We start from the raw sequence: 13,351 nt of genomic DNA, 5'->3' as shown, positions 1-13,351 counted from the left end.
AACACTCCCAGAGGGTAGCAAATTGGGGGAAGCTGATTTGACTTCAGCTTGATTTAAAAGATGGGGTAACACATCATTTAGGATTTTCAAATTCAAGATGGCCTTTGTATGTGAAAGAATTATTTGTTTATTTATTTATTTATTTTGTCATATTTTTATCACCGCCCATCTCCCTCATATGGGGGACTCTGGGCGGTTCACAATAAAACAGTTTAAAATTCAATAAAATCATAAATAGTATCATTAATCCATAAATATCAATATCAATAAATAAATATAAAATGTAATGAGATCCAAGTAATGGCAGATCTAATACCACCCAAAGGGGAACAAGACCGGCCTCGGCAGGACTAGGGAGCCAACCAACCCCAAGAGTGGCTCTTCCTCTCCCCACTCCAGGCGTGGTGACAAAACCAGGTCTTCAATCGTTCCCTGAAGTCCAAAAGAGAGGAGGCTAGCCTTACTTCCAGGGGAATGGTGTTCCAAAGGGTGGGAGCTGCTGCAGAGAAGGCCCCCCTCCTGGACCCCGCCAGATGGAGTTATCTTGCAGACGGGGTCCGCAGCATGCCCTCTCTGCATGAGCAGGTGGGACGGGTTGATGTAACAGGGATGAGATGGTCCCTTAGGTAACCTGGACCCATGCCATGTAAGGCTTTAAAGGTGATAACTAACATCTTGAATTGGACCCAGAAGCAAACTGGTACCCAATGCAGCTCGTGCAGCAACACAGTAATATGTGCTGATCGTGAAGCACACAAAATCACCCGCACAGCTGCATTTTGGACCAGCTGTAGCTTCTGGATACTGTTCAAGGGTAGCCCCATGTAGAGCGCATTACAGTAGTCTATATGGGAGATGACCAGGGCATGAATGACTGTTTGAAGGGCCTCTTGCTCCAGGAAGGGGCATAACTGGTGCACAGCACAAAGTTGCGCAAAGGCCCTTCTGGCCACAACTGCCACCTGCTCTTTGAGCAGGAGTCATGAGTCCAGGAGGACCCCCAAGTTATGCACTGGGTCTGTCTGGGGCAGTGCAACCCCATCCAAGACTAAAGATGGCAAATTCCTCGGAGCAGAGGGGCCATTAACCCACAGCCACTCCATCTTACCAGGGTTCAGCCACAGCCTGTCGTTCCCCATCCAGACCCCCACAGCCCCCAGGCACCTGGAGAGGGCAATCACAGCATCACTTACTTCCCCCGGGATGGAGATGTATAACTGAGTATCATCAGCATCTTGACGATACCTCATTCCGTGGAGACGGATGATCTCACCCAATGGTTTCATGTAGATGTTAAAAAGGAGAGGAGAGAGTACCGACCCCTGTGGCACCCCACAAAGGAGGGGCTGTGAGCCTGATCTCTCCTCCCCTATTAACACTGACTGGGACCGGCCCTGGAGGAAGGAGGTGAACCAGCGTAAGACTACGCCACCCACCCCCAACTCCCTGAGCCGACCCAAAAGGATACGATGTTCAATGGTATCGAAAGCCGCTGAGAGGTCAAGGAGAGCCAGGATGGATGCACTGCCTCCATCCCACTCCTGCCAGAGATCATCCATAAGTGCAACCAATGTTGTTTCTGTCCCATATCCGGGCCTGAAACCTGACTGAAAGGGGTCTAAATAATCCACTTCCTCCAGGATCCTCTGGAGCTGCAGTGCCACCACCTTCTCAACCACCTTCCTCATAAAGGGGAGGTGGGAGACTGGGTGAAAATTATCCAGCATGGTAGGGTCCAGCGATGGTTACTTGAGGTTACTTGAGGTTACTTGATGGTTACTTGAGGTTACTTGATGGTTCCTTGAAGGCCACCAGAAACACCCCCTCCCGCAAGGATGTATTTACTATCGACTGGGCCCAACCACATGTCACCTCCCGAGCTGCCTTCACCAGCCAGGAAGGACACGGGTCTAATTGACAGGTGGTGGCATTTACAGTCCGGAGGATCTTATCCACTTCCTCAGGTCCAACAGGATCAAACTGTTCCCAGATAATTGGGTAAATACACTCCCCAGGCATCTCCCCAGACTCATCACACGCTTGGAGTCCAACTTAGAGTGAATCTGAGCAATTTTATCCTGCAGATGCTCCGAAAACTCCTCAGCACGGCCCTGTAGATGATTTTCTGGGTCCACTTTCCCCAACAGGGATTGGGTGATCCTAAACAGGGCTGCTGGGCAGCATTCTGCGGATGCAATAAGAGTGGAGAAATACTGACATTTCGCTGCTCTTACTGCCACAAGGTAGGCCTTAATCGTGGCTCTAGCTTGTGTCCAGTCGGGTTTGTTTATGCTCAAAACAATTCAACTCACACCTTAGGCTGCAGTTTCTCTATCTTCCATTTATATTAGTTGTGCCTTTCTATCCTTCTCAACACATTCATTTTCCTTCAGATTGACAAAGATTGCTTCAATGTTTGTCCTACCACTTCTATAACAGAATCGCTAAAATACTTTTTTTTTTTAAGATCACAGGCTTTCAAATCAGTTTCTATACGAGAGATCTTTTCATTGAAGATAAATAGTTTTCTTGCCTTTCTCATGTTTCCATATTTTTTATAAGAAACAAGATTTGGGGACTATTCTATGGCAACTTTCTTCAATTTTGTGTGTCCATATGTGATGGATTTCCAGTTAGATAATCACTCAAACAGCTTGGCCATTGGCCGTGCTAACTGTGAACTATGAGAAAGTCCAATACATATAGAGGTCACCAGTATGGGGAAAACTGTTTTACAGAAGAACTTGAGTAATGTATGCAAATCTTGGCTTAACATCCATTCCATATACATTAGCTCTTGTCAACCCATTTCTATTCTTAGAAGGAAGGAAACCAGAGAAATGGGCCTGTTGGGAAACCTATTAAAAGCCTCTTTTCGTAGTTAATACCTTCTTATCCCATTATCTCCACAATGCTGCCTTTTCAGGTTTTATTATTTGCTTTCCTTGCAAGAGGTATGTAGTTTTAAGGTATAGTACTCCAGTCTACATTGTTGCATTCCAAAACCCGTCCCAGAGAAAATCCTATGGAAAGATTGTTTATTACCAAACCTTTTTCTCAACAATACTGTCTATGAAATACATTGACCCTCACAAAGAGACTCCAGTATTATAAACAAGTGGGTTGCCTTAAGTTCCACTCTAGAATGGTAGTGGCTATCTCTATAAATTCTTAGATATGTCCCTTAAAATTATTAATCCATCATCATAATCATAGATTACTTACAGATTTAATCATGCGTATAGTTACTCATTGAAATCAGTGTTGATCCAATGTACATCCTGATGATTTGGGACACCCCATCAGTATACTATATCTGCTATTTATTGGTATTTTGAATTCGTTGAATAACACATGTTCCCTTGAGTTGCATATGTATAAGCCCATATTTTAAAAATAATCAATTGCAAATATAATAAGCAACACGAGAAATAGACCTATTAAAAAATTCCATTAAATTCAATTCCAATTTGTCTGTGAAATCTAATACTCTACATCCTACAATCCCCTTCTTTGGCATTACAAAAATAAATGAGTGGGTACCAGGAAAGGCTGGCTGCCCCGGAAGGTTTTCTGAAAGTCACAGCCCCCTAACTGGGAAGACCTTCTGTCTTGTAGCACCCATTGCGTTTCGTTCTAAGAAGAGTTCTTTGAGAAAGGTCTGTAATGCAATACAAGAGAGAACGATCTCTTTGACCTTTTGTTTCAAAACGGCATTAATTGTTCAGCATGCTTGCCTTGAATAGTGTACAGCAGGGAGCTATGGCTTGCATCTCTACTGCTTGGCCATTGTGGTTGGGGCTAATAGGAATTCATGCAGAATTCAACTTCATACCATCCTGTTCCAGCTGTACAGGAGAAGCCCTACCCATAATCATATCTGTTTTGTTAAGGAAATAAACAGCAGTTAAGAATGGGAAATGTTATCCAAGAAACTGATGCTTTGTGTAGAGAATTCTACATGGGAATTTTGTTTTATTGAAGGTTTGCTGTTCACTTGCATCTTCCTGAGATTAGAATTGTTATTAGAAAATCCATTCTTAGCTTAAGCAGTGTCACAAATTCTCAAATGATTGAATAGGAAATTGTCTCCTACCTTCAGATTACTTCCATTAAAAAACAATGAGAGTTTGCACAGGGTTATTGTGTACTGTGCTCTGTTTCACCACCAAAAACCCTTAGTTCCCAGTCCAGCAGCCTAAACCTAGAGTAGGGTCAACACAAAGTTAAAAACTTCCAGGTCATACTGATTTCAGAAGGACAGACGTAATCGTGTACTTCAGTTTATCAGTATTTTTTTTTCCAGGCTGGTTCTTAAATTTCCAACAGCTAATTTATTTTTTTCTGGTTGCTTTATTTTTTCTGTCCCTCCAAATCCTAGCAGAAGCACAGACTAAAATCAGATAAAATAGTCATGTTGATACAAAGTAGTACCTTGGATTAAGTTTTTGATTTTGAAACATTATTTTGTCCCATTTCAATTCATTTAGTTTCTTCATTCCTCCTGGTGACAGCAGTTCCCCTGCTAGATAACTGTGCTCAAAAGTACTGTTTCCCTTACCATGAAAAGGGAGAGAGAACCAGAAAAGAAATAGACCCGTTTGTGAGGGAATGGGTGCAGAGCAAAGGTGAAACACCAGGCATTTATAGCATTGCCTGGCGTTTCACCTTTGAAACAGCGATAATGCTCAATGCTAGTTCTGATCATGGCAGTTGTATCTGAGTACTGCTGTGTAGGAAAGGTAAGTTCATTTGGGAGTAAGAAAGTGATTGTGTTGTTATTAAATGCATGAGTATGCATACACACACACACATTGGTAAGTAGACCCTACTGTATGGAGATAGGGTAAGTAAACTATACTGTCTCTTCAGAGAGACCCACATTGGAGAAAGCTGTTCTCAAGAACCAAGGAGCGTCAGGAAGAGATAATTAAGGTAGAATTTGTGATTGAAAGAGGGCAGTGGCCTAGATTCCTTTAAATAGAGGTGAGATAAATTCATAGAATGTTAGGACTCTGGGGTGGTTCTTAGCAACATGGAATCTCTTGGTGCCAAGGTTTGTGCTGAATCATACAGACAAGAGCAGGAATTTACAATCTGCAGTTGCCTGCAACCCTTGGCTCCATTTTCACCCACAGAGCCCTCTAAGATCCATCTGCCAAAATGGTGGCACAATTTCCGGCTGCCTGGTAACTAAGAAAACGAATACATCCTGAAAATTGTGAAAAATGTACACACTGTAAATAGGCCCCAAATCCTGTCCCTGTCGCCTTTGTAGATGACATGGGATTGCTGCCCTCCCACTGCAGCCCATAGGTGCTAAAGAGAAAAGAAGTGTTGCCTCACCGATCTGGTGCTCACTGCTCTAGCTGTGGCAGAAGGCTGCAACATTTGTGCCCTCCCTAAAAAGTAACTGGTTAGCTGCTTTTAAAAGAAGGCTGCTGAACTAGGCAGGACCTCACTTTGGTTTAGAAGAGTTTGTCTTCTTAAAAGAGGTTAGGATTAGGGTTAGGATCCCATACACACATAAAGTACTGTGAAAGGTCTACCTCGGGAAGTAGGTACCATGTGCCCATGAGTTCTCTGATGCCTTGATGCCCACCAGGCTCCCTGTCCCACTTGATATTTTAAAAATTTGGCATGCTGCAGCACCAAACACCAGCCGCTAGCATCATCCTATTTATTTACTGAAATGGCTTTGGGTCCCACAGTGGCCCTACTGAAAAACAGTAGAAAACTTCTGGAGAAGCAAGCTTGCTTTCTGATAAATGTGTATTGCGGCTGTGTTTTGAATGAATCTCCCATGTCAAACCTTTTGTGATAATGTTAGTCAAATGCCTCAGAATTCCAAATAAGGTTGTCTATCCCTGGTCTCCTAGACCTGATTTACTCCAAACTGGCCCTAATGTTTAAACCTGATTGTAGTGCTGCCCTAAGTAATATGAAATAGTGCCTTTGGAAATATGTGGAGAACAGTCTGGGAGGTGTCATGTTATAGACATGTCTCCATAGTATTAACAAGATAGTGATGATTGAAGGTTTCTACTGGTTTCTGCGCCCAATAATTGATGTATGGTGTTAGCTAGAATGGAGATTGACCAGTTTGGTAACATCAGATTATTTCTCTCTGTGATTCTCAACTCCTTTTCATTACAACAAGAGACATGTAGCCAGTAGGTACAAGAACAGTGAATTTTAAGGAAATAGAGACATTGTGAGTTCATAAAGAAGGTTCAGCTCAATTTGATCAATAGACAGCACCTTCTTTCTACAGAAAAGTTGCATATCTTTATCCAGGGCATCTCCTTGTCTGTTTCAGTAATCACCTTGGCAAGACCCTGCAACTACTGATGGACCGAGTGGATGAAATGAGTCAGGATATTGTAAAATACAACACCTACCTAAGGAATACCAGCAAGCAGCAACAGCAAAAACACCAAGTAAGGTTTTTGGGGCAGGCTGCCTCTCACCTGTTTGAGGGTGAAGCAGTTCATGATGTGATTTTGATAACAAGATGGCAATTGCAGGAACTTTTTTTTCAGTTGCATCTCCTAAATATGCAAGCCAGTTCAGAAAGCTGATCTTTCTATCCTTGGCATTTGTTACATGTAAAGCATGGGCTTTGCTGCTGAGCACTCCTTGGCTTGCCAATATAAATCTGCAAAGGCAGATTTATGAGACGATTTTAAAGATGGAAAAACTGATTTGAAAGGCAGTGGGATGGGGAATCCAGGATTGTTACCTACTGGTTCTTGCTCAACTTCTAATTGCTGTAGCTGGGTTTCATGCACCATTGCCAGACCTGCTCATTTTATTTAGCTGTATAGTTGAATGCAAGAGCAAGCAATATTGGGAAGAAACGTACCCATTTGATATGAAGTATAAAAATACATTTACTGGATATCTTTTCCCCCTCTTTTTCTGTTTCCTTCTCAGCTACCCCCCCCCCCCCGCCTTCCCATTTCTTTCCACTTTCATTCTCTCTGACATACAGAGCTTTATGCTCTTATTCACTAATATTTTCTAAATCTGGATGCACTTTGTGTTCTGCTGTCAAGCAGCAAAATGTCACCAGACGTTTCTTGACTCACCAGTCAGAAGCTTAAAACCTATACTACTGAAGTTTTGAATGTTTGCCATTTGAGTAAGGGGGAAGAGAATGAAACATGCTGTTTTTCCACTTTAAGATTGTGTGGTCCATTTAAAATTGTATACACCTCTTGCTTGTCTGTGTAACTCATAATAATATGGAACTTTCTCTTAAAGGTGAGAATGTTGGGAATATTTGCAGACTGCCTTCTCTCTTTTACTAAGCTTTAGCTGTATTGAAAATGAAGCTGCATTCATTTTAAATTAATGTTATAACCTAGCCATGCTTCTCCTTTTTTTTCCCTGTGCCCTTTCTGACTTTGTACAACAAAAGATGAAATTGTTCACTGACTTAACATAGCCTCTGGGTCCATAAAGTCATAAACTAAGATAATGGGAGAGATTTCCACAGCAAGCTAAGCCAGCTCACCCGCCCCTCAACCATTAACATATGTGAATATAGCAATGAAGTCCTTGACTGATTTACTTACACTTGTACAAATAAGCCGTTTAGTCACTATGTGTAATGGTTGCCTATTCTAAAACACCATCAGACTCATGAGCAGGAATTCAGAGATATCTGATTTATTAAAGAATAGTATGCAGGATCACAGAGAAAACTGAGAATGATGAAAGCGCGCCAAATTCAAACTAAAAACCCTCGGTGCAAATGAGATCCCTCCCCCCATAGAGTCTTCTCAAGTTCACAGTCCCAGGTGTTCCTAACGGCTTCTGATGGTCTGCAGGAAATGTCCTTGAGCAGAGAACATAACCCAAACACATTCCATTGTACTGATTTCACATACAGAGCTTGGTACAAGGTCTCACAGCAGCTCCCTCCCAAACAGAAACACGCGTCAGCACCATGGCATGTGAAACGTTACGATGTATAAACTACATTGAATCAGTGAACATGACACTATGGCTGTTGAGATGTGAAGATCTTGGGGAACTTCATGAAGAGCAAGAGTGGGCAGTTTGCTGTTAGACACTCAAAGTGACAACATTTCAGTGGAAGGAGAGAGCTACAGTAGGCAGGATGTGATGCCAAATGATTGGGATTGCATCACATACTATGCTAAGCCTACTTTAGAGCTTACACTATAATTTTCATGTTTTCCACCTCAAAGTGGTCTCTCAAACTATGTCAATTTCTCTTAAGAAATTATCTGCTGGACAATTCAAATGTAAGATTTGGAATCTCCCCACATTCTCTCCTTTAAGTCTGAGGACATCCATTTTTCTATGAGCAGTTATAGATCTGTGGGTCACAGTATGGTTTTTAATAGTGGCTTCAGGTTGCATAGTGTTAAAAGGAGATGGGTGGATTAAAGCATATTTTTTCCCTCCTAAGGAATATAACTGCATTTTGAAATCCAGATGTACTACATAAAATGTAGCATTTCCTTTGCTAAACTCAGAACCCTTGTTAGGCTAGAAAGAAAGAGGTTATAGGTGGTCCTCACTTACCAATCATTCGTTCAGTGACTGTCCAAAGTTACGACAATGCTGAAAAAATAACTTTACAGCCCATTTATGACCTTTGCAGCATCCTTCAGTCATGTGATCGCCATTACAGTCAGTAAGGGAGGGAGAGCAAGCAATTTTTGTAGGCACTCTCTCCTTTGCCTGATGTGTAGAAGAACAAACAGCTTACTCTCTTGAAATCCCTCTCTAATCTCTCTGTGAGGGGCGAGGTCAGGCAAAGGAGAGTCTGGAGGGATTTCAAGAGAGTAGGCTGTTTGGGTAACACACCTGCAGCTCCCAGCCGTGGACTGCCGGTGCAGTCACATTGCTTTCGATGTGTACCAGACAGTAAGCAGGCACTTGAGCATTCCAAAGGGTGGGGGAGTTAGGTGTGAAACTGATTATCTTGTCTCTTTCCAGCTGGAAAGCACAGTCGCGGTCACATGTTTTCCCACTTGGCGACTGCTTTGCTTAGCGGTGGAGTTGCCAGTCCTAATTAGGGTCATTAAGCGAGGACTACCTCTCTATTGATTGCTCCAGGACCCTTACACTGGAGGCCATCCATTTAAAGCATGGATCAAGATTGGGGGTGGGGGATTGATAGAATTTGTATACTGCTTCAGTGCTAAAAAGCTCTGAGCCGTGTATAGAATGAATCATAATGTATAAAAATACAGTATAGGGAATAATACAGTAATAAAAGACTGTGAGGAAGAAAACAACCTATCATATACACCTCCTCTGATACCAGTAACTCCAATTCAGCCTCCAAAGGCCTTTGGAAAAGCCATGTTTTAACACGCATCAAGAAAGCTGTCACAGTCAGAGCCACTCTTGCGTCACGTAGCAAGCTAATGAGGCCTTTGGATGAATCAATACCTTATCATTCAAAACAAGAATATTAATCACGTAAGATTAAACCCCCAAATTACAACTGGATTAAAGGTTCTCCCACATATTCCCATTATTGGACTATTGACTTCAGTGGACAAATAATAACGGGCGGGTGGAATTATATTGATCGTAGAATTCATTGAGAAGAAAGGAGCAGGAAGGCACAGCTCAAATTAATGGTCAGTTGCTGGACCTTTTGGCAGTTTAAAAAGGCTTGGCTGGATCACAAATCATTCAATGTTTTGGACCAGATCAGCCTCATAACATAGTTTAAGCTCCATAAAGGACATTCCTACATTTTCTTTGGATGATTTCCAAGGATGGCCTTTGGATCAGGCCCTCACTTGAACCCCGCGTCTTTCTCCCTTTCTTCTTCAGTACCAGCAGAGACGCCAGCAAGAAAACCTACAGCGTCAGAGTAGAGGGGAGCCTCCCCTTCCTGAGGAGGACTTGAATAAACTCTTCAAGCCGCCACAACCTCCTCCCAGGATGGACTCCCTCTTGATTGCAGGTAATGATCCAAAGGGAACATCCATCCCTTTTTATGTCTCTGCTGCTTGCTTTCAGTGTGATGTGGAAGCAAGAAAAATAAAGGCCTCCTAGATGCCCTGTTTTGCTTTTGCTGCCATTTTGAACTTTACTTTCAGGGATTTTAAGGAGATACTGTAAATTAGGTGGAACGTTGAACAGCAAATTTTGCCGGGCAAGATGTTCCAAAGGGCGGGTGCCACTGCAGAGAAGGCCCGCCTCCTGGACCCCGCTAGATGGAATTCCTTTACTGATGGGGTCTGTAGCGTGCCCTCTCTGCCCTACCGGGCAGATAATAATTTAAAGTTCCCTGAAAATGCAACTCTTCAAATAAGTTGTAGATGGATATATAACCGAATAAATGTTAGCCTCTTTGGCTAGCTGCAAATAGGTATGGCTTGAATTCTGATCATTCTCCAGCAACTCAGTGCTTTTTGAAGGGGAAACCCCCTAGTTAAACTTTTTTCACTTTTTTCAATTATCTTTCCATCCACTTCTGCTCTAATATATTATACTTCAGTTAGGAGAAAGGACAACTGATTTATACTGCAACAGCCTTCAGCCAATTTTTTTTTTCCTGCAGTCTGGGAAAGGACTAAAAGCCTTCACTTTTTTAATTCATGCAGAATTAAGTTGCAGATCAAAGCTGAAATGTGGCTACTTTTGTCTCAGAGGCATTTAAAAACACTTTTTGAAGTGGATCGTGAAAATGGAAATGTATTGGTCTGCTAAGCAATTTTAATTTTGATAATCTGGCTTTGTCTTTTTGCTCTTTCTGATTAGTAGAGGAAATAAATTTTAAGAATAGACTATGTACAAAAAGAGGGGGCAGGGGCGATGTGACACTTTTTTGATTTGTATAACACTTCAGACAAACCCTTCACAGACTGCTGGCTTGAAAAATTGCTAATAACATGAGGTAGCTAACAAAAACATGACCTATAAAATGTCAGCTGGCTGAGGAAAGCAGCATTGTTAAAGACAGAGCAGAAGAGATGGGGGTGTATATTTCTGTTGGCCTTCCAGAAATTAGAAATAAGATATATAGTGCATAATTTAGAAATGATATAGCCCTGTGAATATACCATAGTATCGTCCCTAGTCCTCCTTTTTCTCTGTCTTTATAGGATTTATCTGTCACAGATTTTCAGAAGTTGATTTCCATACAACTTCTAAAACAGGCTTGAAATGTACAAGCCAGGAGCAATATACAAGTTCCTAAAGCTAAACAGGGTTTCACTTAATTTTGTGCTGATGTAATTCATGGCCTGAATGGCTAAACCTAATTTTATTTTTTAAATAAACTCAGAATGCAAAATCAAATCAACTTTCCCAATTTAATCAGAAGAATGAAAAGACTGCTCCATGTTTGTGCAGATACGGCTTTTTCCAAACCAATTTGGGAAAAGCCGTTGAAAATTGGATCCATTTTTCAAATCACATTAACAATTCACATCACATTTTGCCTGATTCACAAATGCTTATTAACCACTTAGAGTGGGAAGAAGGAAAGGCTGTACAAAATGTTGCAGAAGGCTCCCAGATTTCAAGGTCTTTGTCCTGACAAAATGCATGCTGCTCTCACACTGAAGTAGGATTGTGTAACTTTGGCGGCCTTGATAAGCCAGGTGGGGCAAGTACACAAGTAAAATGGATTTAGTTTAAGCAAAGCTGAAATGCAATTAAATTTTCATTGCATGATTATTCCTGATTTATTTAATAATTTCCCTGTTCTGTCTCATAAAGCATTGCAACTTGCTAGCAACATTTGGAGGGGCATTGTAAAACCAAACCTTTTGGGGGTAAGAATGCTTCGGATTGTACACCTCTGTGCCAAAGGGTAATGAAGTGGCTGTGTTCACACAACTCACACACTCACTTCACACAACTCACTATACTAGGCTAAGTAAGGATTAGGTAGTTGGAGGTTCAATGCATTGTGAGAACCTGGCTGCTTGGTTAGCAATATGAATTGTGGGTGAATCAGTCAAATTATCAAATTAAACTGTTTACTTGTTTGGGCTTAGTGTATTATATGAACCTCACCAATGTGGAAAAAATTGAATCAAAAACCACCTTTTAGGCTGATAATTTTATATTAACATGTTCAATTTCTCATTGAAGTATTTTGTTTTTTTCCTCCCCCCACCCTTTTTTTTTTTTAATTTTCTTTGTAGGTCAAATTAACACTTACAGCCGGAACATCAAGGAATTCACAGCCCAGAATCTGGGCAAGCTTTTCATGGCTCAGTCACTTCAAGAACACAACAATTAGGGAGGAAAATAAAGTGCTGCTTCTTGCCTGCCCAAAGAGCACAGATGCTTGGAATCTCAGCACATTTTTACTTCTACTGTTCATCGCAAAATGAACCATGAATTAGACTGTTGTGTGTTTTCGGTAGAATTATCCCTCTTTGAAAAGGAGAAAAGCATAATAAAAGTTCTAAAACTTTTTAGCATGTGCTTATTGACCACTGGACAGCTATCTCCAGATTGTTATTTGCCACGAACACCAACTTGCACACAAGTGTTTGATCTAACGGATCACCCCCTCAAAAGACCTCAACTTACCATTTCAAATAATTAAAAAAGGCCTCCCTACATGGAGAGGCTTTTGTTTTTTGTTTTGTTTTGTTTTCAAACACACACAATGCAGAGCCTCTTCTAAGAATTACTCAGTTGAGGCTAAACTGCATTTCCCATGTTGCCTTTTAAAAACACATAGGAAATCTATCCTAAAATGGCCTATGTTTTCTGTAGTGATGCACAGGGGCAAATCCCTTGTACTACCAAGAAAGATTGCAGAATTGATTCTTCCATCTGTTGTATTTTCTAAAATTATTTTCAAACAATAGACAAAGTCCAGTTTGAATCAGTGCTATAGCACTAGAAGAGGAAGGTGACTGGCTGTTTTGATAGTAGATGGCTCCAGTCTTCATTGCCAGCCCTATGTATCTGCAGTTGTGTTTATCATTCTGATCTTCTGATCATGTCTGAGTTTCCCCTGAGATGGGAGATTTCCGATAGATAGGGAGATTCACGCTTAGCTTTTTTGCTAGCTCTTCCCCAAAACTATTTTTAAAAATACGAATAAGCTAAATGGCAAAAGGGTATTGAACATTCGAGAATCTCTATTTGGGAAAAATCTTCTCAAATAATTAAGGTGACAAATTAACAAAAATGAATTGACTATAATTAGAGGTGCCTCACACACATCTGCAAAAGAACCAGTTCTATTAGGGGAAAGAATTAGTGTGTGTTTGCAACTGCATTATTTTCTATGAGGACAGATGTCTTTTAAACTGGGAAATTAAGAGTATTATGTTCAGTTGAAAATGTAAAAATTATCCTTGGGTGGGGAAACAGTTTGATT

The 13,351-nt window shown here is 41.2% G+C and overlaps 1 protein-coding gene across 1 annotated transcript in view; it reads left to right on the top strand.

Moving 5' to 3' along the window:
- The window catches only part of EIF3H (eukaryotic translation initiation factor 3 subunit H), a 75,897-nt gene extending 63,467 nt beyond the window's left edge, over window positions 1-12,430 (top strand). Inside the window, exons 6-8 of the mRNA XM_063299609.1 lie at window positions 6,320-6,440; window positions 9,829-9,961; window positions 12,156-12,430. Of these exons, the coding sequence (XP_063155679.1) occupies window positions 6,320-6,440; window positions 9,829-9,961; window positions 12,156-12,253 (352 nt within the window). The 3' untranslated portion in view covers window positions 12,254-12,430. The remainder of the gene's footprint in view (window positions 1-6,319; window positions 6,441-9,828; window positions 9,962-12,155) is intronic.
- The last annotated feature ends 921 nt before the right edge of the window (window positions 12,431-13,351 follow it).

Source organism: Candoia aspera, chromosome 3, assembly GCF_035149785.1.
Source record: "Candoia aspera isolate rCanAsp1 chromosome 3, rCanAsp1.hap2, whole genome shotgun sequence".
NCBI lineage: Eukaryota > Metazoa > Chordata > Lepidosauria > Squamata > Boidae > Candoia > Candoia aspera.
Note: the sequence above shows the minus strand (reverse complement) of the source record. Positions and strands in the feature narration are given on the sequence as shown.